General features: G+C 33.1%; 4 protein-coding genes across 5 annotated transcripts; 2 read left to right on the top strand and 2 right to left on the bottom strand.

The window, feature by feature from the left end:
* Positions 1-408: 408 nt before the first annotated feature.
* Positions 409-3,807, top strand: LOC100799269 (uncharacterized). Of its 2 annotated transcripts, none has more exons than XM_003530147.5 (5): positions 409-962; positions 1,438-1,571; positions 1,678-1,809; positions 2,018-2,611; positions 3,318-3,807. In XM_003530147.5, exons 2-5 carry the CDS (start codon positions 1,447-1,449, stop codon positions 3,457-3,459), a joined length of 993 nt encoding a protein of 330 aa, XP_003530195.1. In that variant the 5' UTR covers positions 409-962; positions 1,438-1,446; the 3' UTR covers positions 3,460-3,807. The 2 variants fall into 2 exon arrangements, with proteins under 2 accessions (XP_003530195.1, XP_006583574.1); XM_006583511.4 differs by lacking the exon at positions 409-962 and adding an exon at positions 1,056-1,087.
* Positions 3,808-4,378: 571 nt separating this feature from the next.
* Positions 4,379-5,858, bottom strand: LOC100787103 (cytidine deaminase 1). Its single transcript, XM_003529036.5, has one exon. The coding sequence runs from the start codon at positions 5,446-5,448 to the stop codon at positions 4,612-4,614; it is 837 nt and encodes a 278-aa protein (XP_003529084.1). The 5' UTR covers positions 5,449-5,858; the 3' UTR covers positions 4,379-4,611.
* Positions 5,859-9,648: 3,790 nt separating this feature from the next.
* On the top strand, positions 9,649-14,657 carry LOC100786557 (uncharacterized). Its single transcript, XM_003529035.5, has 8 exons — positions 9,649-11,610; positions 11,866-11,933; positions 12,191-12,338; positions 12,421-12,501; positions 12,765-12,851; positions 13,068-13,153; positions 13,893-14,013; positions 14,392-14,657. The coding sequence occupies exons 1-8, from the start codon at positions 11,374-11,376 to the stop codon at positions 14,467-14,469; spliced, it is 906 nt and encodes a 301-aa protein (XP_003529083.1). The 5' UTR covers positions 9,649-11,373; the 3' UTR covers positions 14,470-14,657.
* Positions 14,658-15,237: 580 nt separating this feature from the next.
* On the bottom strand, positions 15,238-17,468 carry LOC100786042 (tetraspanin-2). The gene is made up of 2 exons (XM_003529034.4): positions 16,829-17,468; positions 15,238-15,669 (listed from the first exon to the last, which is right to left on the bottom strand). Exons 1-2 carry the CDS (start codon positions 17,336-17,338, stop codon positions 15,358-15,360), a joined length of 822 nt encoding a protein of 273 aa, XP_003529082.1. The 5' UTR covers positions 17,339-17,468; the 3' UTR covers positions 15,238-15,357.
* Positions 17,469-25,092: the final 7,624 nt, after the last annotated feature.

Below are 25,092 nucleotides of genomic sequence, written 5' to 3'. Positions count from 1 at the left end.
TAAGTGTATTGAAAATTATCAATTTTCTATAATAGAGGTTATTAGTAATATTAAGTTTATTATGTATAGACAAGCGCACCTGTTGTATTTATTTTAGTAATATAGGTCTTCTTGTATTAGAAAGATTTTTTATTTTCTCTAACGGCGGGGTATATCTAGTTTATTGTTGTATCATTTTAGATTTAATATAATTGTAATTGCGATCACATTAATCGCGTTAGTCTATAATTTTAGTAATATATATCAATTAAAAGAGGATAAACTCAACCTGTCCATTCTATTTTTTCTACTTGAAGTGCAATATCATCGTTGGCCCAAAAATAAAAGAGGTATAAAAATAATTAGTGTAGTTACCAGATCAAGATTTTTTTTTCCTTTGGACGAGTTCTTCAAACTATATATTATTTAAGGTCTAAACTAATGTCTAGATTTTTTTTTTGACACAAGAAATTTGAACGTAAATCATTTAGAGAAAGATATTAAATTGAAATTAACCAGAAGGACCAGAAGGTTGTACGTTCAAAATTGCAAAACTTGCCTTGTTACTTCTTGGTGCCACTTTGTCAAATTGGGCACAGTGTAAATGACTATTTTGTTCATGAATGTGTAAAACCCAGTGAGGTCGCACCGCCGTCGCAGAGTCGCAGGACCACCAGGCCCCGTCGAACGCCGCTCTAGGCCGCGTCGAACATCGCAGGTCCCCACCGGAGCCGTCGAAGGCATTGCGGCAGGCCGCCGTCGTCGTCCCTTTGAGGCTTTGACCCAGTTTCAAAAGCCCTTAAAGTATTTCTTCCCTTTCGTAAGACACTTCTCAGTTCTCTCTTTCTCCTCTTTCGCACATTGCTTCTGACCCGTTTGCAACCGCCGGACGTTCACGCTGCACCACCGCTGCTGCTGTACGCCACCGTCGCCGATTGCGCCTCTGTTTTGCGTACTGAACTGCACTCCTCCTTATTCCCAAGGTTTCTCTATTCTGTTCATTTGTTTATCTTCTCTCATCTATGATTTTCATTGTTCATTTGTCTTGCAGCTCTTTTGTGTGTTAGTGGTTTGTTCTTTGTTCTCTTCAATCGGTTTGTTCTCACAGGTCTGTTGGATTGTTATGTATTGTATTTGTCTATCTGGATCTTATTCCTTATTATGATTATGATTTTTCAATTTAAGTTTGTTTAATGATGTGACTAAGAGGTTATCTTCTTTATCTATGCTGTTTTTTTAATGCATATTACTATATATAAGTATAATTTTTGCATTTTAGGTAGGAATGTAGGATCTTTTTATATTTCCCGAGTTATGAGTTTTCACCCCCCCCCCCCCCCCCCCCCCCCCTCCTAATTCTATAAAATTTCAAGTTTAACAACGTTGCTGCCAACAATCCTGATAACTGTTTTTTGATTTTGGTCCCCGCTGTCAATTGGTTGATATTTTAAATTACAGCCTTGATCAATGGAAGGCAAGACAAGGGGTTGTTCTTCAAGTGAAGATAGTGATGGTGAGATCTATTTGCAAAATGCAAGTGATGAAGAGGAGCTTGGCTCTTCATCTGGTTCTATGCCCAAGTTGCAGTTCAGGTCAAGCATATTTACATTGTAAATTAGTACTCACCGATGAAGATATCTGTGTTTCCCATGCTAAAGTTAGATTTTCAAAGTGAACATTTTGCATTTCATTTACCAGGAACGTGAAATCCAAAGGCTGTTGGAATGAAGAAATGGGAATGGGAGAAGTCATTGAGAAGAATGGCAAAATGTGGATAACAACTGGAATTGTTCGCAGTGGCAAGATTTATTCTTCAATTGAAGAGACTTTGTAGGTGACATGCCATCTTTATATATATATACCCCTTTGTTTAGATGTGACATTCAGAAGTAGAGAAGAGTCGCGCAATTCTTAAAGCCTTAGCTTTCTGTAATAAGAAACTATGTAACTAGGCAATACACTTGTTTGCATGAGGAGAAAAAAAGATTATATTGAAATTTCATAATAACTTGAGCTTATGTAAAGGCTGATTTGGCAGGTATCTTATGGAACTAGGAGCCTTAGATATCGTAGATAATGATGGTAGAAGCATATCTTTAACAGAAATGTATGAAAAGGTTGCTAGCGGGAAGAGTGGATGTTGTTGGGAGCTGTTTGAGGTTTACAGGCACCTCAAGTCTCTTGGCTACATTATTGGCCGGCATGGTGTTGCTTGGAGTTTGAAGAGTATTAAAAGTTCCCATAAAGCTGCTGCTGTTGAAGTCACAGAAGAAAGCAAACAACTAGAAGACACTGATTCTAAATCAGAGCTTTCCATCAATAAGTTATGGGTCTTGCTAACCAGTGCTCTTAGGACATTGGTTAAGAAACTAAAAGGAGAAAGTATTTATGTAGAAATCATAGGAGAGCGTAAAAAAAGTCATGAACAATGCAATTTTGTGCATTCCAATAAAAACATTTCTCCTTTTAGTTTTCTAGCCAATGCGGTACAGGCACTAGTTAGCACATGCCATAAGTTATTTGGAGAGTTGCAGGTAAATGATTTGAGGCCAGACTTTGATGTTTATCTTCCAAACAGCAGGTTTAGAAAGTCTTCTCCCGGTGATCCAAGTTTTCTACTGTACTTATCTAGGTAAATACTGCATCTCTCATTGCATCAGTAAGATGAATTTAGATTCAGAAATTTAATTGGCTAGTGATCTTTATATTGTTATCCAATGGAGTAATCGGCAACACCACTAAGAGTAATTCAAGCATATCATAACTTAACTTTTTGCACTCACTCTATTGTATCATAGGAATTCATGGTGGCAGACATGCTACTTCATTGTGTGACATGTGTGTGGTTGGGGTGGGATCTTCTAAGGTGCAGGTGGGAGGCAATGTGGCTATGTTATTTCTCAAAGTAGAATACTTAGAATTGATAAAGGCATTGTACCTGTCTGTTCTCTGATAGGATTTAAAGGTAATGGTAATATGAAAATGAAATTTTATATCTAAAGATATCTGTTGTTAGTTAAATGTGCTTCAATATATCCATGAGAAGGTGATAGCCATTTGGGACTTGGAGGAATAGTTCTAATTCCTGGGGGAGCAAGTGTGAATGAGCAACTAGTTGTTGTAGGTATTTATCTATTAGATTAGGACCACTTAGGCACAGAGTATGGTTATTTATTTTTAAAAATTGAACTGAAAAAGAACCCCACTGATTATTTGGTCCTTAATAATTAATATCTATGCAAAAATTTCCTTGGCTCTAATTTCCTTTTTTCTCCCTTCTTTTTGCTATCTGGTTATGGAAATGTATTAAATCAGTTATATCATGTATCTCCTGTTAGGGTTCAAAATCCACCATCTAGAGCAGAGATTGAAGCCCTTGAGAAACAATGTGGTGGCATCCCTTTGAAAATCTGCCTGGTCACAGAGGGAAGGGTCAGTTTTTTTTCCTTTGACAAGGTGGAACTTCCTGTTATACCCTGAACTTTTGGTACCAAGTCTACCTTTCCACTCTCGGCAGGGGGCAATGAAAACCAAGGATTGTAACAAGAGAATAATGGGTAGTTGTAAACTTGTAGCTTGTAGGATCCAATGATGTGCAAGAAAGCTGCAGAAGCTGTGGTAAAGTGATCAAGCAAATGGGCTCAACTTCTAAAATTCGATTCTTGTCAAACTGACCATGATTCTGTGTGAGAGCATGCTTTTGTTGATTGACCATAACAAGTTGACGGCAGTGCGTTTTCATATATTATAGAATATAGACTATATAGAGAACGAGAAAAGTATTTTGTTGGATGCATGATGTACAATTTAGTTATAATTAATTTAAAAGAGAAATGACTAAATTGTAATTTTCTTTTAGCAAATCGTGACATGATTTCAGGATTTCATTAAATGAAATGTCTTCAATATATTGGTCCATGCCAATAAGAGTACCAAAACTCTTCAAAATGCAAGGGTTGCAAATATATATATATTAATTATTATATTATTTTATAATTTAATCTAAATATAATTTTTATCGATTTAACTGTTAAATTATATTTATATATTGTTAAGATTATTTATGTTAAATTTTATTAAAATTGAACAACAATAAGAAGATAATTAAATAATTTATATTTTAATATGTATGAATGAAATAATAAATAATTTTAAATTAATATAAAATTATATATATAAAAAAAATTTATGTGAAAGGAAACTAAAATCCATTGATGGATTTTAAGAAATCATTATTCAATATAAATTTATTGAAGGCTTGAACCCTGACCAATTGGCCTGTGGCAACCCTTGAGTTCTTTGGTTTCCCACACTCATTGAAAGGATTAATCTGTTCAAGACATTGTTAGTTTGAAGTATGAAGTCTAAAATACAAAATAGCCTTCAGAAGTGCGAGAGAGACAGGACAATATTCTTCATTAGATGTAACAATATACAAAAAGAAAAAGCTTGTCTTAAAATATTAGAACCACATAGGCATAAATAGGAAGGGGATTATTATAGACCATCACCATGTCTATCCGTGACAATCACATTATTACAGGGTGAGGTCAGGTAAGGGTGCATCCAAATCCACTCTCAAATAGTATATATATATTATTAATTTAGGGTAGAGAGAAAAAAAAACAATGTTCAAGTTGAAGGAGATTGAGAAGCAAGAAAATTGTTGAAGTGGCAGCGTGGCGCTATGGAATGGAGCAGCAACCTTGCAGTGTGATCCTGTTTGATGACCGCCCCTTCCTTCTCCACCAACACCGCCGCAACAATCTCTTCATAATCCCCACCGCCGCCGGCGATGAAGGCGACGATGGCGGCCTGAAGCGGTCCCAAGCTGGGGTTATAAGCAGCGGACTCAATGTAAGAGCCTTTAAAAACATTCCCCTTGGAATCGAGAAGCGCGACGCCGGAGGGGGACGCGCTGTAGGGCGCGTGAGAGTTATTGGCGGCCTCCAACGCCGCAATCGCAAGAGCGTTGAAATGATCGTTTTGGGGAAGAGAGAGAGCGTTGTGACGAGGCTCCAAGAGGAGAGGGACGGTTTTGGGGAGAAGGTCGTGGGGGCCGAAGTGGTGGGAGAGGAAGTGGGAGAGAGGGCTGAAGTGAGGGTTTTTGTGGGAGGTGATGAGGATTTGGATGTCGGGGGCGTCGCGGAGTTCTTGAAGGAACTGGCGGCAATGGCCGCAGGGGGCGGCGGAGACGGCGAAGGAGTCGAGGCGGGTCTCGGCGTTGTTGGCCATGTTGGTGAGGAGGAACTGTTCGGCGTGGATGGTGTGGTGGAAGGGGAGGCCGGGGAACTCCACGTTCACGCCCACGAAGATGCGGCCGGAGGCGGCGAGTCCGACGGCGGCGACGGGAAAGTTGGAGATGGAAGGACGGGCGAGGGACTGAGAAGAGGAAACGAGGGAAGGGAGGAGTTTGGAGATTGATTGGGATTCGGCCTCCGATGCGGAGATTACGAATCTGGGCTCCATAATGTTCCCACAAACAAGGAAGAGAGAGGGGAAGGAATATGGCGCTCCTCACTCTTTATTTATACTCAAGAGGATTCCTTCATTGCTATGTGCCAGCTAAGTACCAAACCTTTTTCTATACCAATAATTCCTCATTAGTATTTAGCATTCATTTTCTTTTTTCCTTGGACACCTTTATTAATATCAATAATTCATACTTTTTATTTTTATTTTCTCTCTCATTAGATCCACTTGTTTGGGAGTTAAGTGACCCTCTCTTATCAACGGTGGATCCATTTTTTTTTATTTTTTTTAGTGGAAGGCATATTTTAGCCGAAATAAACTTTGAATTATAGTTATTAATTTATTGTATATGTGAATACGTTTTATTGTAACTCAATTGTTTTTTAATAAGTAATTTTAGTATCACATTTTTTTACGAAAGCTAAAGTTGAAAAATGTTGTTTATTTTATTTTTTTTTAACCATTGATTCAATCGTAGATGTCAAGTGTCTTTGTAAAAAAAAGATTTCTTCACCAACATGCTATGACTCTAACGAGAGAAAAATTATTAAGTAATTTTGCATCATGATATGGTCATGGGTTTTTTTTGGACACATGTTATTTTTATTATAAAATATTTATTAATTTTGTTAATAATTAATTTCTGTTGAAAAATTTATTTATCAAAATCTCTCTTTCGAAAAATTTGATTATTATCTATAAAAATAATATAATTCATAGAATTGATGGAATGTGTAAGATGTTATCACATATATATGTAAAAAATAAGTTATTTAATAAAATAATTTACAATCAATTTTTTATATCAATTTTTTTAAAATTAATGACAACTATTACGTATCACCAGTATAATTAATCTCAAAGTGGGAATGTCCTTGTGTTTTGTGCGCTTGGGATCTACGTTTTTGTGTTTGGTACTTTGCAACTACTTCCAAATGTTCATGACTATTTTTTTTTGTGAAGTAAATGTTTATGATTATGCATCTAATCAATTTAATGTAGCATCCTACTTTAATTTTTTTCTCACACAAGACAAAAAGGTATGTCGAGTGAATGCATAAACTAAACTTCGTGGGACACATCCTAACCTCAATAATAGAAAAATATCTCAAAGATGTGTTTGGCAATTCTCCACTCCCTTGAAAATGTAATGCATATTACTTTTCCAACAAACAAATTACTGTAGTTCACATGAAACCCTTGCAAAAGTCTTAGTCTTCCTTATGGAATGCATCATTCTAATACTGTCTTACTAGGGTATTTATAGGTCGATTTAGATCAATTTTTATTAAATTTAAGATCAAGTTCAATCAAATTTGATCAGTTTAATTTGATTTTTATAATTTTTTTTAAAACTCAATCCAACTCATTTATGAACGGTTTGATTCGGTTATCCATTTAAATTTGATCTTTTTCTTTTTTTAAAACTATTTATGTCATGGTTCATTCAAATATTCAATATAATTAATACAATATTATTAAATGTATGAAAGTATTAAAATTGATTCATTTAATACATCAACATAATATTCTAAAATGGACTAATACAAATTAAAGAATCACAACTATTCCATATAAACTAATTTCTTACAATAAGTGTTGTTGTAACCAGATTTGCTACAACCACATTTGTTGCAACAAATGAACAAAATATGATCCATTAATATTATAAACTTGACAGAAAAAAAATGAAAAAAGGTGAAATAAATGATAATGTACTTGAAAGTGATGCCTTGAAAAATTTCAACATTAGTAATCTCAACACTTGAGTCTTAGTATTAGTAGTATTTAAAATCAAATCAAACAACTCTAAAAATTTTGATTGACTCGGTTCGATTTTGATCAAATCTATAAATCTAATCCCATCATCCAACTCGTACATGAACAATTTTGTTCAGTTCAATTGGATTTTGATCCAAATACATAAATGACTCAACCTAAATTATTCGGATTAGTTTGGATCAATTCGGGTTTGAGGTGACCTATGCCGGTGACCACCCCTATTCCTTATTATGTTGAGAGAACAAGACACAAAAATGTATAATAATAATAATAATAATAATAATAATAATAATAATAATAATAATAATGATAGTGATATTAATATCATTTAGTAGAATCAACAAAGAAATGAGAAACAGAGAGCGAGGTCATAATATTTCTGGACATAAATTTGATTAATTTCACTTGACTTGAATAAATTTTTTGAATATTCAAATAATATATATATATATATATATATATAACTTGACATCAGATTGGATCTTAAAGGTGTATGCTTTTAGACTTTTCAACTTGAAATGAATTTCCTCATTTTTTTATTATTTGAATTTTATCTTATTTGATATCATCTTTTTTCTTATCATTTTTATTCTCTATTATTATAAATCAGTACAACATTTTATTTTAACTTTCAAGAGAAATTACTTTTTTTAAAATAAATTACACCAAACTATATATATATAGAGAGAGATGAGAAATCAAATTATATATTGATATATATTATACAAACTATTATACCATCAATAGTTTGATTTATATAAAATATGATTATAACCAATCAAATTATTAAATTATAATTATTATTTTGATTGTTTGTATTAAATTTTACTAAATAATTATTGGTATATAATTGAAGAGTTCTTATTTTATACATTTTAACGGTATACATTGTATCAATTTTGATGTATAATAATGGAATTTCAATCTATTGAATCTAATGACAATGTTTGAGATAAAATTATTTAACAAATGAAAAAATTTGTAAAATACTAGTGTAGTAGTTATATTTTATAATGATATAATTTAATCTCTCCTTATGTGTATGTAAGAGTGTATAATATGAATTCTTGCTTATTAACAGTCCAACTTAATTAAGTTGTTTTACGTAATTAGACTACTTAAAAAACAAAACCTAATAAACTTGATTCAATTTAACACAATATTAATGAATTTGAACATCCCATGAAACTTGACTGAACTGTGTGGCGTGCTGGTCTATGACAAAAGATAAATAGGTGAAAAAGAAAGAAAATTCAACAGCAAAGTTTCCTTGAAAAATTCATAGGAAAGTAATTGTCAAATTTGTTAACCATATACGAAGAATTAAAAGTGACATATAGCTTGCCGTTATCAACTTTGTTTAATACAATAATTGCTTATTTAGTTTTTGGTATTGGTGGTTATCTCAAGTTGCGTGTTACAATATTGTAAAAAGCAAATGGAATTAAAGAAGGAAAATGTCTCATCAAAACCATATACAACATGATTAATGGAAACAAATGCATTTTTTTTTAAAAGCTTTCTCATCTCATAGTATTGTTTAATTTTCTTTATTTGTCTTTTTATTGCCTAGGTTGCTTCTACTTCCTTTTGTGTATCAATTAGCATAGGAAATGTATCATCTACAAGATTTAAACCAATTAAATTTAATACCTCTACACTTGTATCTTTAACTTGTCTTTATTTACCGATGTGAAATATTATAGATCTCCGATATAAATCTTTATCGTCAAGTTATAATGTATAAAACTATGTTTAATTACAATATAACAAGTTGAAATTATATGAATTAATGTATTAAGGAAGGAAAATGAGATAACAAAGATTAAATGTTTTAAAATTAATATTGATTTGACATGATATGAAACGTTAAATGTGATTTAAATTAAAGACAATATATATATATATATATATATATATATATATATATATATATATATATATATATATATATATATATATATATCTTTATTTGTATTCAACTATTCTAGACTCTTAATCGTAATTAAACAAGTAAATAAAACATCAAATACTAACAAAATATGAAAATTAATTTAAAGATAATCAGTATATTGTTATTAGACTATCAAATTTTTATGCTGTAATAACATGTATATTATAAAAAAAATTAATTTAGTTGATTAAATATGATGTATAAATTATTATAAGATATCCATTATCTTCATTTTACACAAAAAAAAAAATAGCCATTCTCACAAACACTCCCAATCATTAGAGCACTACAATATAAATTAGTTTGCACATCAGCAATGGCTCACTAAGTTTTTTGAATCCCTCTTTGACTTTAGGATTTCGTAACAGCTGGTGTTTTCTATAGTAAATAATCTGCAATTTATATATTTATTTATGCTTGCAAGTACGTACTGTATATAATATAGTTGCTGCAAGCTTTTTTTTTTTTTTTTTTTTTCCTGAGAATAATTGCTGCTAGCTAGAAGGCAATATTATATTATACACTGGTAGTATTGTGTTTCATGTAGTTTGTGACATTTTTTGCATTTAAACTTGTTACTTGATTGCCCACAATCCCCCAAAATGAAATGTTACGTCTTTGGTAGGCCAGCCTTTCCTAATCACCCACAAAGACAGTACATTTAGTTTAGTTATATTTGATGGTAGTTCTCTCAACCCTCTTGTTTTTCTATTTATCTTTTAGTTAATTAAAAACGGGTGGAACTCGTTTTGGTTTTCGTTTGTGGTATCATAATTCTGAAACTTGTTTTCTCTTTTGAGCTCTTAGTTTTGGATTGACATCCCATGAAAAGAGACAACTCTAGTCATTAGAAACAAAAGATCAGACAATTTTATCACAATGACAACGAAAGCAAGAGTTATTGACGCTATCAAATTTTTTGTTTTAAAAAGTTAACATGCAAAAGTTGTGTTTGATCTCTATTTTTTTAATAAGAGGTAGTGACGTTTAGGTATAAATTCAAGTTCCTTGTATTGAATACTAGCTAGCATGGCGAGTTGTTTCTTAGCAATTCTACAGAAGGTGAACAACGCAAGTTGTTGTAACAATAATTCTATATTGTTTTCATGTTAAATTGGTCTCAAGTTTTTTAAGCTATAATATAATGTATAGTTTCTTATTTCTCTATTATTTTCTAGAAGATGTTAACAGCTTTGTGTGAACTGTTTTGTTGTTTTTCTACAATAAATTCTTCTGCGGTGCGGTGCCATGTCACGAGAGAGGCTTGCTTTTTTTTTTTTTTATGGCTACGTTCATGAACTGGGCCATTTAGTCAAATCTCTAGCAATTTCATGCAAGCTTCTCAATGTGGGCCTTGAAGTCAAGTCTGGCCATGTTAGGTTAATTTAATTTTTTTTTATTGGTATTATTCACCAAACTGATACATCACTGTTCCAAAGTCACTAGAAAAACAAACAAAAAAGAGAGAGTCACAACTAGGGGTTTAGCGTTGGGCAGTGCTAAAATCAAAGACTTATATTATTTATATAAAAAAGATCAACTTATAATATTGTTTTTCAAAAAATTATATTATATATTAGTAATCTTATTATATATATATGACTTTTAATTGTATAAAATTTTTGTACTAATGCTAATTTTCTTGTTCAAATGAGCTCTTAGGTTGGTATTTGGGCTATAGAATATTACCGTTCCCGTAGGAGAAATCCTTTTTTTTTTGTTACATCTACATTTATAAGTAAAATAATAAATGAAATCACTACTTTTTTCTTTTTGCTGATTTGAAATTACTACTAATATATCTTGAACTACAAAAAAAAAAACCCATCGCTTAACAAAATTTATGCATATACAATTTTCATACATTTACGTTTTTAGTAAAAAAAAAATGTCAATGTTAATAAAACAAATAAAATGAAAATTGCATAAACTTTCTCTTCTCTTATATTATAATTTATATGATGTGAATTATGATGCGAGACATTCCTGAAGTTGTGTAGTCCAAAATGATTTATTTATCTGAAAGTAAAATTTTATAGTTATGGTAGTGGGCTAGAAGGCAGCCACGTAAGGTGGGTATGTATCACTTGCCAATGATGTTTGAGGATAATCCAGGCAGCGGAGAAGTGAAGTGGTAGTTCCATTTGGATGAGGATGGCATGTGTTGTTGAGTGAAGTGTGAAAGGATGACCAATTTTGTTGGACTAAGGTTGCACACGAGGTTGCCATTGCCAGTGTTGGGTGATGTTTCTGCCACTGCCACTTCCACTACTCTGTCAAGAGCAGTATTAAAGAAGTGGAATTGGAGAGTTAAGGGTCCTCGTCGTATGCTATTGGGCCTTGGGGTTTCCTTCTTGTCTATGGCTGGTAGCAAATCCTTCATTGCCTTGGCTAGGATAACGGCTGGTCCCTCTGTGGATGAGGTCATCATTCCATAATCTTTCTTTCTTTCTTTCATGTTTCATGCTCTATGGATGCACATTGCTGATGCCTGATAGGCTAGCCGAATAATGAATATGTCATGGTATTCTATTGTATTGATGTGCACAATAATTCAACCAATTTAAAAGAGTTATTTTGTCTAGTGTTCCACGGCTCAGGTCTTGTGTTTTGAAATTGAGTGCAAATTTATTTGTATTTGTTTCTCTAATTCTTTGTGCCACATTCCCATTTTACAGATACTGAAGAATGTCGAATGGCCCGACCAGTTCCCCTTTAAGGAGGAGGATTTCCAGCGCTTCGATGAGTAAATTTCTCCCCTATTTGCTTTCTGCATTTTGTTTCATATTTGCTTGTGTAAAGAATATTGACATTTTTTAGTTTACAAAGCAAGGCTATAACGTGTGTAAATGTTTTCTTTTTAATATGACTAATGCATTGGCTGTGGTGTTCAAATTTTTGTTGAGTCTTTTGACTTGTGCCTTTTGTTTCAAATGATTCCTACCCTCTCTATTTTCTATTTGTTAGCCTTTGTGTATAATGCCAATAAATTTTTCTCCTTAGGACACCGGATTCCTTGTTCTATGAAGCTCCTCGATTTGTGACACACATTGATGATCCTGCAATTGCTGCTCTGACTAAGTATTACTCCAAAGTTTTCCCACCTAGCAACACTCCTGGAGTAAGCATTTTGGATATGTGTAGCAGTTGGGTAAGAGTTTTAGTACTATAAGTCAGTCTCTTTGGTGTTGCATTGCATATACATATTGTCATAATTCTCCACTTTGCATTAGGTCAGCCATTTTCCATCAGGATACAAGCAAGAACTAGTGGTGGGATTAGGCATGAATGAAGAAGAGCTGAAGGGGAACCCAGTAAGACAATACTCTTTCTGAGTTATGTGATGATCATTGACCTTTAATTTTGGGACTGAAACTGAATTTGGTATTCTTAAGGTGCCTCTTTTAGATATATTTTTTTCATATCCATTTGCGATCCTACAGCCTGTATTCAATAATTTAGCCAGTACTGAATTCAATTCAACTAAAAAGTAGTGACAGCTATATCTCAAGATTCTCAACATTTTAATTTTGATAGAGAAGCGTGGACCTACTAATAGAAATTGTTGATGTTGTAGGTTCTCACAGAGTATGCTGTGCAAGACTTAAATGTGAACACAAAACTCCCATTTGCGGATAACTCTTTTGACATCATCACTAATGTGGTAAAAATACTTTCCCATATATCTTAACTTCGATGCTTGAAAATATTTCAAGTGGTGCATGCTATTTTCTATGTATGATGCATATTTTTGCAGCAGTTACTCCGGATCCTTCCCTCTCCTCATTTAAAATCTTTTGGGGCTAAAACTGTGTCTGAATTCTTGATTAGCATATATATATAAGCCATTTAAAGCTTAAAAATTGAATATGCCCTGCAGGTGAGTGTTGATTACCTTACAAAGCCTCTTGATGTTTTCAAGGAGATGTGCAGGATACTTAAACCAGGTGGACTGGCCATAATGAGGTGATAATCTTGTCAACCATTTCGGAATTACTTCATATTAACAGTTTTGTAAAATCTGATAATTGAAAGAAGATTTTCCACAAACCACTTCCATATAAAATCAAACAATTTCTTGGATATTTAATAATCTGAACACAGCTAAATAATCTGTACTCAGAAATTTTCTGGACCCTTCTAACCATCTGGTATCTAGAATGAATATTTCAGATTAAGAATTATGTTTAGAAATTCCCCAATGCATCTAGAAAAAGGGGAAAGACGATGCAAAAGAAGGCTAAACAAGCTAGCCAAAGTGCCTGACATGGATATAACGATATATTTTATACTAACCTAAATGTTTAAAACCAATGAACCTAGCATTAAAGTTTAAAAGCAATCTGCAAGAAATTTCATACTAAGGAAGATGCAACTTCAATTGTGCTTAATAACTTTACACCATTAATTTTCTTAAAAGTGACACTTTTAATTATTTTTGAGATGCCAGTTTATACAGTCAATGAACTTTTTAACAGTTCTGCTCATGTTTGAATCATATCCAAGATCTGTTACCCCTCGACCACTAAAATTCATTGCCAAATTGTCAGAATGCACACAACTGTTCCTTTATTTCATATTGCATATAAACAAGCATTTAATCTTTACAGCAATGCCTGTTTTCTGTTGGATGATGTTTCATCTTTTATTGATCTTGTACTCGTATGTGCTATGCAACTCATGATGTCTTCATTGATGATTTTAGCTTTTCAAACCGATGCTTCTGGACAAAAGCCATTTCTATATGGACATCAACTGGGGATGCTGATCATGTTATGATTGTTGGGTCATATTTCCATTATGCTGGAGGATTTGAACCTCCTCAGGTAATTCCATAACTGATATTTTTTTCAATGCTTACGTGAAGGACATTCAGCTATCTGCACGGTCATAATTAAATTTTCCATTTAGTAGTAGACTGACACATTTTATGGGGACAAGATTCAAGTAGCATGAATCTTAAACTACTTTCTAAATTCTAATTTCTAGGATCGGTTTATTAACATACTATAGTATGTTTCATCTAATGCTGAAGGGTACTTTCTTTCACCACTGCTCGTCTCTATATATAAATCAGAAATTTTAAACTCTACTAGGCTCATAAAATAATTATGATAACTCTCTGCAATGTTTCATATAATTACTATGGAAGTGTTATTGCTGAGGTCAATTCAAGGCTTAATGCCGTTTGCATTTTTCTGTAGGCTGTGGATATATCTCCTAATCCTGGACGCTCAGATCCTATGTACATTGTGTACTCTAGGAAGCTCTCTACTGCTTGAGAGAAATATGAAATGAGAGTTCGTACCAATATAGTATTTACTTATCACTTATCAGTAGTGAATCTGACGGGAGAAATCCGTTCATATAATCATATTGTATCTTAATCTTTTTTATAGTAATGTTTCTTGTGACCAAGGCCCTTCATGGGAATGTACACAATATCTCCAATTAAATTATTTTTATTGTCTCTCGTGGCATATCAGTATATGCAGTAGATAACTAATCTATTGGTGTTAGTGATTGTTACCACAAGCATTGAACACACAAACTGAATTCCTAGCTCTTTGTTTCTTGTACTCTACAATCATGCATAAAAAATTGCTACTTTGGGAAGATCTACCTTTCGGTTCATTGGAGATCTGTGAAACATTAAAATTCAAAAGCACTTGTTTCTTTATGGTCGGTAGTGGCAGTTGCCTTTTCCTTTTGCTTGATCAGGCATTTAAAATTTTGTTTAGGTAGAGATCACAAGTATACGTTTCACTGGAGCAGTCAAGTAAAAGTTATTATGGGAACTCTCCTTAAAGTATTTAAGACAGTTGTATATTGAAGGTTTGAATTCAAGACTATTGATGTCAAGATTGTGGATACCAGCATGGCAGCATCTAAGTACCAAGATTATTTTAAAATATATATACAAGAAGCCGTGGACAATTTGGCATATAAGAATTATTATATACTCTGAGGAAAGCTAGAATCAGGATTCTATTCTGACTAGTTTGATGTTGGAAGATTTCTTCCTTTATCACTTCCGATAACTTTTCATGTCACAGAGAAAACCAATAAGTAATATACACATTAGTGAAAAATGTTCTTACAGGAATAAGAAAATATGAAAGATCAATTTTAAAAGAGAAAAAAGAAAAACTTGAATGAAGGAAAGAGGATCAAACCCAACCCCTTTTGTAACGGCGGAAGAGGTCTTCTGTTTGAGCATTTTTGAAGGCACTGCATGCAATGAGATAGACCCAGATGAGTACAACAACTGCCACCGTCAAAATGATATTGGCTTTCCTCCACTCTTCTCTGAGGTTTCCTAGTAGACCTGCCTTGCATGCATTGCAGTTGTAGCAGAGCTGGCTCTGGTCATTGCTCCACAAGTAGCAATCTGGGTCTACCATTGGATTCACAGGATTTATCCACAGTATAGGATTCACATAATTGTATCCGCAAGAAGTTGGAGGTTTACAACATCCTGACTGTAATATAAGACTAGTTGATTAGCATAAAGAAGGGATTAAAGGAATCCAGCTTAGTTGATTCAACAAGGGTGTGTGAGTTATTGTAAGTTTTCTAACACCGTCTTTTATTCCCATGGATGAAAAAAACTATTACAAAGAAGAAAGTTAAAGAAAAGGATAAAATGTGATTTGTGTCCCGTAGATTATGATTAACGTTTATCTTAGTCTTATACTTTAAAAATGATGATTTTAATCTTGGTCCTACTTTTTAACAAGCTGTTCGTCTCTCATTTTAGTATTCCAATTTCATGGAGACAAAAACTACCGGTTATAAAAACGTATATATGATTTTTAAAATCATTAATTTTAAAGTATAACAATTAAGACTAATTTTGACTTAAAAAAGAGTAAACCTAGAACATATTTTATCATAAAGAAAACAACCCCGTGATATGCAGCCCAAAAGCTGGCAACCATAACATGACTTTATTATCACGTGCAATAAAGACAAGCAAAATTTCTTAATTTCTCTACTTTAGTAAATCAGTGAGTAGATTTTTCAGCTGGCATGTAGATCTTTATAGGGGCAAAATCATCCTTTCAATCCTAGTCCATGCGGATGGAATGTAATGTTTTATACTGATTATGCATTCCCAAGTCATGCTGACTCAAGATACGGTTTTTAGTAAAGTTGTAAGTGGTGAGATTTAGATGGACCGTTGTTATCTGCAGTTAGGTCACAGCATTAGGAAGGGATGCCTACTAACCTCTAATTTAAAAAGCAAATTGATCCATGTCATATATGTTGGGCAAAGATAGAAAACTAGGTCCCACACACTTCACTCTTCTTTCCTAACTCCCATTATGCTAGCCTAGCTAGAGTAACTAGAATTAAGGATATCATGTTTCACTGAGCCTCAACGAACCTAAGAAATCTTATTCTTTTTTTAGAATCATATGGAAATTCCAATCAAGCAGTTTAAAACCCATGAAATCAAAGCCTATTCATATCCTTAATTTATATATAATGTGAGTTTTTAATATTTTTCAAGATCAAAACAATTGAAGTATACTTCAACATGTGTGTGAATCATTAAAACGATTTACGGAGTTCAACAACTCTCATGCTTAACCTATAAATAACAAGGTAGGTATATAAACAAATTAAATGAGAGACCTGTAAAGGAGAGATATTACTAGAGTTGAAGAAGTGATCAGCAGAAGCGTAGTCCTGGGTGAGTTTAATGCAGACATAAGAATGAGCCAAACAAGTGGTTATCTTGTTCCAACTAGTGGTAGAAGAAGCGGTGAAGACATGGTTCCTGAGCCAGGGGGAGAAGCCAACGAGCATGGACTCCTTGAAGCCTCTTCCAGGGACATGATAGGTTCCATCGGGTCTAGTGACGACGAAAGAGAAGACAAGAAGGAAAAGGAGAAGAGAAATGAGGATGGCCATGCAGCAAAGGTAAAAGGCCAAGAGCCCCTGCTTGTTCCAGTAAGCACCCACAAAGCCTGCAAGAGAGATGAGGAGTACGAGGAGGCCAAGTACGAGGACGTGCCAGCGGAAGTTGTGGATGCACTCGTTGTCTGGTTTGGAGGCTAGCCACACACCAGCACTTATTATGGGTATTGAGGCCAACAGGGCTATGAAGTTCAACACTGCACTCATGTTGTTGCCTACCCCCATCGGATCGGATGTTTTGCTTGCTTAATTTGCTTTTCTAGTTTGGAATAAGTATTTTTGTATACTCAACTCCACTTGACACCGCATATATGAAGATGATATTCTCTTTTTTTTTTTCACTTAAAAATGAATTCTGACTAATTTAAAATAAAGATAAATAAAATTTGACTAAAGATTATATATCTGTTGGACAACTTCACTTAGTATCAATTGATTTTAAGTTGAAATCAAGCATGTTATCAAAGCATATAGTCCATCTTAGTTCTTGCCTATTCTAGTAGACTTGCCTGTATTGACAGACATATGTGGAGGGAGGATGTTAGGAAGTCTCACATCGTCTGCCACAAATCTTGGGGTGCAGCTTATATATATCTGTTGGACAACTTCACTTAGTGCCAATTGGTTTTAAGTTGAAATCTAATAGTTTTCAATGACATTTTGCTTTGCCAACCATGTTTTCAGTATGTGTGGCAGTGTATTCTTTAGTTTGAACATGTATGAGCTTCATGAAGCTTTCTTATTTCCCACTTCTTACTTGCAAGGATGTATGTTGCCCTGTATGTTCAAGCACAACCATCGTTATCACAAATGATAGTGGGTGAGGTTGATCCTCAATAACACCAAATGTTTGTGAATAAAAACAAATTGGTAGAAAATGGTGCAGAAAGAAGTTAAGTAAAAGAAGATGTGTGCATTAGATGTGTGTGAAACATGGGACTTGGGATTTGAATAATATTGAGGTTCATGAGATATTGGTTGAGGATTTGGGGTGGGAAGTGTATTTAGCTTAATGTTTGCATACAATTCAATGCGTGTAAGAACCTCATGTTGACAAACAACAAAAATCATACTTTTGACGTCTTGGTCATCAACAAGTTGCATTAACCAATTGACAAATGAGGAAGACATGTTGTGTATTATGTTTGCAAAGTTGGAAGAAAGTAATAAAGAAAGAAAGTGTTGTGCATAAGAGTTAAATGAAGGTGAATATGACTTCTATATACAAGGATCAGGGTTCAAGATTTATGACTTAAGGGTTAGGGTTTGAAGCATTGGATTTTCTAACATAAAGTAAAAGTGTTTGTGACCCACCGACGTAAAACAAAAGTGTCTCTAACACGGTAATGTAAAACATTGGATTTCCTAACACACTAACATAAAACAAAAATGTCTCTAACGCACCGACGTAAATCAAAAGTGTCTTTGACCTAGGTTTAAGGTTAGTGTTATGGTGTAGACTTAGGATTCGGGATCCATAATTATGGTTAGGGTTAGGTTAAGGGTTATGTTTTAGGTTAGATTTCATAATTAGGGTTTAGGCTAGTAAAAATGTGCATTTTTTATAACAAGAAAAAACACTTTTATTTATATAAAAAAATCAATCCATGAGGGAAACTTTTGACACCTAGATTGTTATGTGTATCAGTGATTTTGGTTAAAATAATATTACATTCCCATATTTTTCATGTCAATGAAACCAATAAGGCAACTTTTGGGTTTTGATTTGACCTTAAAACACATTAATGGAATGACCAAAAATAGGGAAAAAATCACTAAAACTTCAAAAAATCAATCCATGAAGGCAACTTTTAGTACCTAGATTGTTATGTGCATCAATTATTTTGGTTAAAATAATATTACATTCCCATATTTTTCATGTTAATGAAGCCAATAAGGTAACTTTCAGGTCTCGATTCAACCTTAAAATACATTAACGACGTGGCCAAAATCAAGAAAAAATCATTGAAACTTCTAAAAATCAATCCATGATTGCAACTTTTGGGACCTAGATTGTCATATGTATTAGTTATTTTGGTTAAAATAATGTTACAATCCCGTAGTTTTCATGTCAATTAACCTAGTAAGATAACTTTCAAGTCTTCATTCGACCCTAAAATGCATTAATGAAGCGGCCAAAAACAAGAAAAAATCATTGAAACTTCAAGATTTCATTCCATACTTCAAACTTTTGGCCTTAAAACACACATGAAGAATATTTTTATTATAAAAAGTAATACAACAATAAACAACACACATGATGAATATTTTTATTACAAAGAAAACACTTAGTAATACAACAATGAACAACACACATGATGACTATAAATCATTAAATAATAAAATAGCAATCAAATAATTTGTGAGGGAGGGGGTTCTTCAAAACTCGATTCAAGGTTCATTGCTTAATCAAGGTATTCATCCAAATCCCCCAAATTCAAAGAGCTTGCAGAAATTGGTGGTGGTTGTGCACATGTTTGTGTAGGTGTGTCTGCGGTGGTAAGATATAATTCAAGGCATGTGAGGTTGGAGAGTTTCCCGAATATAGAAAACATAGTAATTATGTCCTCATCATCTTGCGGTATGCATGCATTGTACTGAAAACAATCACCAACAAGTGATACAGGACATCAAAAATGTGTATCCATGACCATTTTACCATTTGGTAGACTAATCTTGTTCATAATTGCTTGTTTCAAGGCATCAAGTGACATTCTAATGTCAAGTTGAACGATCTTTGGTGAATCACTTACAAACGTTGAATCATATTTAGTTATTTTGATGACGTCATTGTAATACACAATCGTAGTGACTAATAATGAAGTCATGGTTTAGGTTTAGGGTAGTAGTAAGGCTTTTGATTAAGGTGAACAAATTATATTTATAATGTTTAATGACTTGTAACATGCACTTCAAAAAGAATGACCAAGATCTCATTGACAAAATGAATGGCTTAGATAACACCAATTGGAGTAACACATGATGAACAGTTAAGATCCCACCGACAAAATGAACGACTTAGATAACATTGATTGGAGCAACGGATGTTGAACAACCAAGATCCCACCAACAAAATGAACCCCTTGTGAATGTATGTATACATGATTTTGATGATGTCAAAGAAGAATCAAACAAGGCTGCTTCAAATGATAAGCATTTGCTTCAAGAATAATTCAAGAGTGCTTCAACAAGCAAAGCCATGTTTCAAGATTCATTAAAGACCAAGCATTGCCTTAAAACAAAGTGTTTTCAAGACATTCAAGGCTCTGGTAATCGATTACCAGGAAGTGTAATCGATTACCAGAAGACAGGGTTGAGAAATAGCTGTTGAAAAATGTTTTGAATTTGAATTTTCAACATGTAATCGATTACCATATGTCTGTAATCGATTACCAGCAACGAAACTTTGGAAATTCAAATTCAAAAGTCATAACCCTTCAAATTATAACTGTGTAATCGATTACACAAACATTATAATCGATTATCAGTGGAAAGTTTTCAAAAAATCTGCCAACAGTCACATCTTTTCATTAGATTTGTGAATGGCCATCAAAGGCCTATAAATAGGTGACTTGGGCACGAATTTTAGGCAGAGAGTTTTGCTTGGCAAAAATGTCTTATCCTCTCAAAAGACAATGAGAGAGATTCCAAAAGAACTTCATTGTCAAATGCTCTCTCAAGAAATCCTTGATCAAACACTTGCAAAATCTATAAGGATTCTTACATGATCTTCATTGTAATATTCTTCTCTTGAAGAGAGAATTCTTCTTCCATTCTTCTTATTCAATGAGATTGGTTAAGAGATTGTGAGTCTCTTGTTGTAAAGGATTCCTGAACACAAGGGATGGGTTGTCCCTGTGTGGTTCAGACTTTGTAATGGATTTTACAAAGATAGTGGAAATCTCAAGTGGGTTGCTTGAGTACTGGACGTAGGCACGGGTTATGGCCGAACCAGTATAAAACTGTGTTTGCATTCTCTCTTCCCTTATCTCATTTATGTTATTGCAATCAATTTTGCCTTGCATGTTTATAGAACATTATTAAATTGATTGTTGTTGCTTCTTCTGCATTCTAAGCCTATCCCTCTTAAGATTATTGAGGCCACAAGGTGTAACACCCCTTAGATAACACTGATTGGAGCAACACATGATGAATGACCAAGATCTCATTGACAAAATCAATGACTTAGATAACACCAATTGGAGCAACATACGTTGAATAACCAAGATTCTACCGATAAAATCAATGACCAAGATCACACCGAATAAATTGTGTTGCTGTTAAATTTTTCTATAAATACAATAAATGTTTGTCATCATATACAAACATAGACTCATTTTCTCTCGTTCTCGTATATCCCTCTTTAACTTCTTCATGACGTTAGTAGCAAAGCCTAAACCATGGAAGCTACAACTGTTCCTCTTCTTTGGAAACAACACCTTCATATTATGGAAAAGTATGTAATAAATTTTGTATTTTTCAATGTTAATTATGTTATAACTTACAAATATTCATGTTATTATTATTTTGATTTCTGCAAGTAACGAATAATGTAATCTAGTCATATGCTCAAGATATGCCTTCTCCAAATCACAAAATTTAATCTTTGTTTGTTCAAGCTGGGTTTTTAGATGTTGCAAAGCTTAGACAAATTAAAATTGACGATGTTTTAATGACTACTTTGGTTGAAATGTGAAAACCTGAATCACACATGTTTTATCTTTCAGTTGGTGAGTGCACAATCACTTTGGAAGATGTTACTCTTTAACTGGGTTTACGTGTTGATGGAAAACCAGTTACTAGCCCAACATATTATGATTGAGAACAAATGTGCACATAATATATAGGTGTTGTTCCCCTAAAGAATGCACTAGTGAGATTAACACTAAAATTAAAATGATTAAAAGAAAACATGTTGACTCTCCCACAATAATTAACAGTTCATTGTAGAGCATACATTTTAGGACTGATTGGTGGAGTCTTAATGTCAGACAAGTCAAAAAATAGAGTTCACCTGATGTATCTAGCTATGTTAGCAGATCTTGAACGAGCTGGATGATACAACTAGGGTTCGACATGTTTAACACATTTGTATATAGAAATGTGTAAGACAATTTATACATCATCTAAAAAATGGGAGGATGTACAATGTTATTGCAGTCTTAGACATTGTGTTGCATGTCATTCATTCAACCAAAGGTCGAGAGCCAACCTCATATCCACTTGTAACTAGGTAAATAAAATTTGTTCACTCAAACAAATACCAATTTTGGTGAAATATTAGACATTAACATATTACATTTAACTAGATGGAGTGATAGAGGGTTACAATTTTCTACAGTCTCACGCAACAATGTTATAGGCCATAGATCAAGATTCGATAACATGCATAATGAGGAGGATGAACCATGTATTTTTATTTTATTTATTCAAATGTCAATTACATTATTTTATAAATTATTAACGCATATTGCTTTTTCAATTCCATTAGATGCCTTACAGAGGGTTTGAGTTATTTTTGCCAAAATATGCATAAAAGGATTTCAAAATATGAAGTGTTTGTGTCGCTTTAAGTTGTTTCCCAGTGGTAGTATGGTAGCAAATTGACAAGATCATGCTCTAATTTGGACTTTGTCAAGACATCAAATTCACCTCATAATCTTGATAAATTCCATCAAACTGACAGGAAAAGACACACTAACACAAATTGGGCAGAAGAGCATCATGAGTGGATTGCAATTTGGAAGGAAAAATGCCAAAATGTGTTAATCGAACAACTTATTCAAAGACATCTTGAACATATGAGTTATTACATGAACTGGTATGAGCAAATTCAAAAGTTTATCTAACATGGTTTGCAACTCATTCAAACATTGCTGCCACATCTCCTTCAAATCCAAAGATGAAAACTTAACAACATCCTCCACCACAAAGCTCACCACTTGTTGCCAACATGCATGATGAAGGACTACAACCACTTCCTTAATCATATGAATACACGCCACAATAACATCATCATCAAAATTATGGGTACAATCCACAGTTCTTCAATGCTAGCGGAGAAGACTTTAAAGACAATCTCATAGGTACAGATCTTCGAACATCAGAATCTTCTTATGCGTACATGCAAAGCATGTCCATACCTTTGTTTGCATCCTTTTACAAAACTATTGTTGGCAATTCTTCAACCAATCAACCAAATATTAATGACTTCATCTATGAAGAGCAACATATTGTTCTTGATGAACAACTTCAACTGCAAGAACATGGATGAGTATGTCGACAGTTGGTAAGAAACAGACAACCTCCTAAATGTGAAACTGGTGGACATAGACGACATTAATTGCCTTAGTTAAATTAGTGTGTACTATGAATGCTAGTTTTTCCTTGTTAATTGTTTGAACATTGCATTTAATGAATGAGCACAACATTTTTTAGAGAAGAATTGACTAGACATTGTTTCTTTCGAGACGATTTGACCCCACATTGTTTTTTCCTTGACGATTTGACCTCATTGCTTGTTTCGAGACGATGTGACTGAACAAGGTTTTTTACAAGATGATTTCACTGAACATTGTTTTTTTTCAAATTACGCAAACCAACAGTAATAAATTAAGACGCAATCTAAATCGTTTACATTGTTGGTGCGATCTCAACTGTTGTATGAGTTACAGGAGAACAAGTTACACCTAATATAAATAGCAGTAGGGGTTAGATGCAACTCAATACCTTTGTCTGATATATATTCACCATATTGCTTAAAACATGAAAAGTGTGTCCGCTCTTATGTATTGCGATGGTGACATAATTCCATCATATGAATAAATAATGTTTGAATGTCTTAGTGATCCTAAAGTCATCACAATAAGTGAGGACATGTCACTTTATGCCTTAAGGAAAATAATTTTTTACCGTTAATCAATTTACGTAGGTGATGGTTGCGTTGAATATGACTGTATAAAGCTCAAATGTGACGATGATGTGGAAAAAAATATTTTTCATCTATTTAGAATTTAGTACCAAAGATTTGATTGAGTTGAATGCAACTTTTGAGCGTTCTCCAAATGATATGAAATCATTGCCCTGTTGCACAAACCAAGAACTACTAATGAGATTATTGTTTTGATGTGTGATGAATTTGTGCAGTCATTGTTCAAACTAGTTGTTCTAACTACTTTTTTATGTACTTCAATCAGGTTAATCCTTCAATTATTTATCTAAGTTTTCTTTATTTATTTTTTTCATTTTCTTCAATAGAAGCTTTTAAATTATGTCACCTATTCTAAATATTTCATTTAAGGATTAATTATTTTTTTAAAAAAATACTATTTGATAAAAATGAATTACAAATGTTTTCTTTAAAATAAATTAAATAAAATTAATCTTTGTGGAATGTTGTGTAGAATTCACAACACAATAGAATGATTTAAAAATAATTTTAAACAAAATAAAATTAACAACATATGAAAATTAAAATTTTATTCTTATATAATAAAATTTATATATAAATTAATAAAAAAATTAAAACAATTAAAAAAATTTCTAAAACATTTAAAAAAAATAAAAACTAAGTTTTAAAAAATAAAAGAAATCCACGTTGAAAAATGGGTTCTTTCAACGTATCTAAAAAAAACATTAGTTAAGAAATCTCAACTAACACGGAAATAAAAAAAATATTAAAAAAAAGTTGTGCTAGAAGAATCGGTTACTCACCATGCAATGCAATGAAATATATTATTTGTGTAAATAATATTTGGCTTGTATTCTTTGTATAAATAATTAATTTATTTGGGTAAATAATTACCGGTTTATTTGTTATGTACTTTTGTCTTATCTGAGTTGCTCCTAGTTAGTGCATCACATTAGGAGGCAGATTTTTATTGCTTATTAGAGTAATACACGTGTTATGTTCAAAAAAACTAGTATGTAGAATAACTGAAAGTTTATAAAAAGTACAGAAAGAAAGGGATGGATATAGA

This window comes from Glycine max, chromosome 7 (genome assembly GCF_000004515.6).
Source record: "Glycine max cultivar Williams 82 chromosome 7, Glycine_max_v4.0, whole genome shotgun sequence".
Classification (NCBI taxonomy): domain Eukaryota; kingdom Viridiplantae; phylum Streptophyta; class Magnoliopsida; order Fabales; family Fabaceae; genus Glycine; species Glycine max.
Note: the sequence above shows the minus strand (reverse complement) of the source record. Positions and strands in the feature narration are given on the sequence as shown.